Here is a 3,161-nt window from a genome sequence, read left to right on the forward strand (position 1 = left end):
GTGGCGGGCTCCATGTAGTTGTGCGCCAGGCCCGCGTGGTGCGAGTCCGGGTGCTGCCCGTTGAGCACGGCGTGGTGGTGCATCCACCGGGGCTGGTCCGCCGCTACATCCATCTCTGCGCGGACGGGGAGGGGGTCCGATGAGAGGACCGGGGGGGAGGGGGGCTATCCCTTTTTCTTCTTCTTGTTTTTCTTTTACCACCCCCCGCTGTTTTTACAAAGTCCTAGAATAAAAGTCCACTCTCTGGGAAACTAGCGTTCACTTTCCTCCGGCTTGAAACTTGCGTCCATTCGCAATCCAAAGGCGTTTCGTCGTATCGTGGAACACAACATCCGAGTCGTGGAAACCTGCAAGAAGCAAATGCGTGATGTTGATATTGATATTGATATTTGAGAAGGATAATTTGCGCTCTGCCGTAACATCGGGTGGAGCGTGCACAATCCAGATGTCCAAGTGGTGCAAAGGGAGGTGCAACCCGAGACCATTAACAAACCACCCACACGCCACATTTTAATTGTCTACATTAAGACACCCTTTCAACATCGCCTCGCAACTTCAACTCACAAATAAACTAATCCACCCCCGCCCATTTATCCCGGAAAGACGTCATTTTGCACGTTTAATAAGCGGACCCGCCGCGTCCACGAAAGCAGAGGTTAAACGTACTCTACCGTGCGCGCGTGTGTGCAGGTGGGTGTGTGTTCTGTCCACGGGGTTCGGTCGCTGCGCCTCTCCACGAAGACGTCGCTCCCCTTCCCCTCGTGCAGAAGTCGGGTTTTGGGAGGTTGGAGCACAGTATCCGCGTGGATCTCTCCGTCTGGGAGGCTGGCTGCGTGCAGGCGGCGGTAGCGCTAACTGGTGTGACTGGCAGCTCGGGCTCCAGGGGTGTCATGCTGGTAGGGTGGAGTCTGGGCGGGAGCTCAGGATCACGATCAGCCAATGGAGCACCGCCTCGGTCATCCAACCTGCTGGTTGCTACACCCCCCCCTTCCTGCGCGTTGCGCAGCTACCCCCCCACCCCACCCCACCCCACCCCACGCAAAGTTCACCGGTGGTTGGAGCATCTTGACACAAATACCGAGTGAACCGATGTGCCAGTGTTGAACTCTGGGTGTGCCACGCCCTTTTTCTCAGAGTGTTTCATTCCAGTCCTGCCTCGCTTTCACAGCGTGCGGAATGTAAAGAGGCCACAAAGTTATTTCCCTAGAGTTTTTTTTTTCTGGAATTGGCGTCACACGCGTGTCTTGACATTAAAGAACGTGGTAGACTATGAACAAAATATTCAGATGACTGACTCAAACGATGTTGCTCAAGCGCCACAGCCACTTACTGTATGGGCAGTAAACGAATGGATTTGGTCGAGCAGTGACAAGGCTTTTGCGCATTATGATTAAAAAAAAAAAAACAACAAAAAAAAACAACAGATGTGATGCAAAAGATGATGCAACTGCACTGCGGTCGCACTGTATAACTTGAGTTTGTTTTTTATATGTATAATTGGGAACAAACGTGGTTCATTGAATCACATCAGGGAAGTTATGGATGATACCCCCCTCCTTTCTCAGTCTCTCTCCCGATGAGTGCCAGGCAGTAACTGGGGGGTGGTGGGGGTGGTGGGGGTGGTGGGGGTGGTGTAGGGGTGGCCTGCCTCCCTGACCGGGCAGCGCTGCCGCCTGCCTGCCGCCGCTTCCTGACGTCAGCGCGTCTTGGTGGAGAGCGGCACAGTCCTACGAGCAGGGAATTACTTATTATAACACCAGGGTCAGAGAGAGAGAGAGGGAGGGAGAGAGAGCGAGAGATGGAGGAACACTGGATCCGAATAAACCCCAGAACGAACAGAGCACAGATCAAAATAAGACTGTAATTGATATTTATCTCAAGCTCTCGATGGGCTTTTGACGTTTCCGTTAAAGAACAAACAACGTTCAGTCACACCTATGTAAAACCGGGTCTATGCGTTCATATTACATTAAATTAAATTGGATTAGATAGATACAAAAATGATTGGCTCGTTAACATGTCCTGAATTAAAATTAAAAAAATGAATTTCTCTTCACATTTGAGTAGATTACGTCATTTCCTTTAATTTTTAGGATCAGGTGTTTGAGTTGGCATTGTTGCGTATCATATAACGTTGAAGCCACATGTGTCCCCGTTTTGGTGACGGTTCTGGCTTTGTAATGGAGTGGTAAAATCTCAATTAGAAATTGGTGGAAATTCACCCATAGAGTCCTTGGTGAATTGATAGTTATTTAACGACAGTGAATTAGAACTACTCATTTATTATAAAGAGGTTTTTCAATCATTTATTTAATCTATAAGGAAAATAGACCACAATTCGCACCGGTCACGACCTGCAGGGTTGTCAGAAGCCACGCGCCTTGTTTTGTTTTGGACTTCGAAGTGACGTCATGAACCTTGCGGCTCAGCAGCAGCAGCAGCAGCAGCAGCAGCAGCAGCAGCAGCAGCAGCAGCAGCAGCAGCAGCAGCTGCAGGGGCCATGCGGGCGGCACCACATTCCTTCTATTTATTGGCACTACATCCAATTTATCTTTCCGCTCGTTATTTTTGGACAACCCCGGATCCAGAGGCCTATAGGCCCATTTTGGCTCAGGTAGTAGAGACGTGTTTTGATGAATGGCGTGCCTTGTTCCGCCCGAAAGGGAGCGACAAGAGCACGCGATCAGCGTTCGAACAAACGTCTGACGTTAATTCATCCTAATGAAAAAATCAAAACCAAGCAGCAGCGCAGTAGCTGGTGTTATTGGTTCCATTCCTTGGCCTTAATTGTCTTCTTGCGCGAACAGGTGTCGTGTCTCGTGATGAATGTGTTTGAATTTCTGCTGAAAAAACATCTATTTGACTGGAGTCCTATTATTTTTTTTTTGTTCATCTCAATTCATTTCGACTCTAATCTCGGCTCCAAGGATCTTGTCCTTGTTCTCTTTCCAATTTGCTATGAACACACATTCATAGCATTACAACAGACAGACAGCCAGATAGATATATAGATAGATAGACAGACAGATAGATAGATAGATAGATAGATAGATAGATAGATAGATAGATAGATAGATAGATAGATAGATAGACAGACAGACAGACAGACAGACAGACAGACAGACAGACAGACAGACAGACGGATGGATGGATGGATGGAT

The 3,161-nt window shown here is 48.5% G+C and overlaps 1 protein-coding gene across 2 annotated transcripts in view; it reads right to left on the minus strand.

Moving 5' to 3' along the window:
- gata2b (GATA binding protein 2b) overlaps positions 1 to 113 on the minus strand; it is a gene marked incomplete at both ends in the record, with an annotated part of 7,073 nt that extends 6,960 nt beyond the window's left edge. For both annotated transcript variants that reach the window (XM_080001556.1, XM_080001555.1), the window contains one exon: positions 1 to 113. This exon is cut by the window's left edge and continues 119 nt beyond it. In XM_080001556.1, the coding sequence (XP_079857682.1) occupies positions 1 to 113 (113 nt within the window).
- Between the last annotated feature and the right edge of the window lie 3,048 nt (positions 114 to 3,161).

This window comes from Zeus faber (genome assembly GCF_960531495.2).
Source record: "Zeus faber genome assembly, chromosome: 5".
NCBI lineage: Eukaryota > Metazoa > Chordata > Actinopteri > Zeiformes > Zeidae > Zeus > Zeus faber.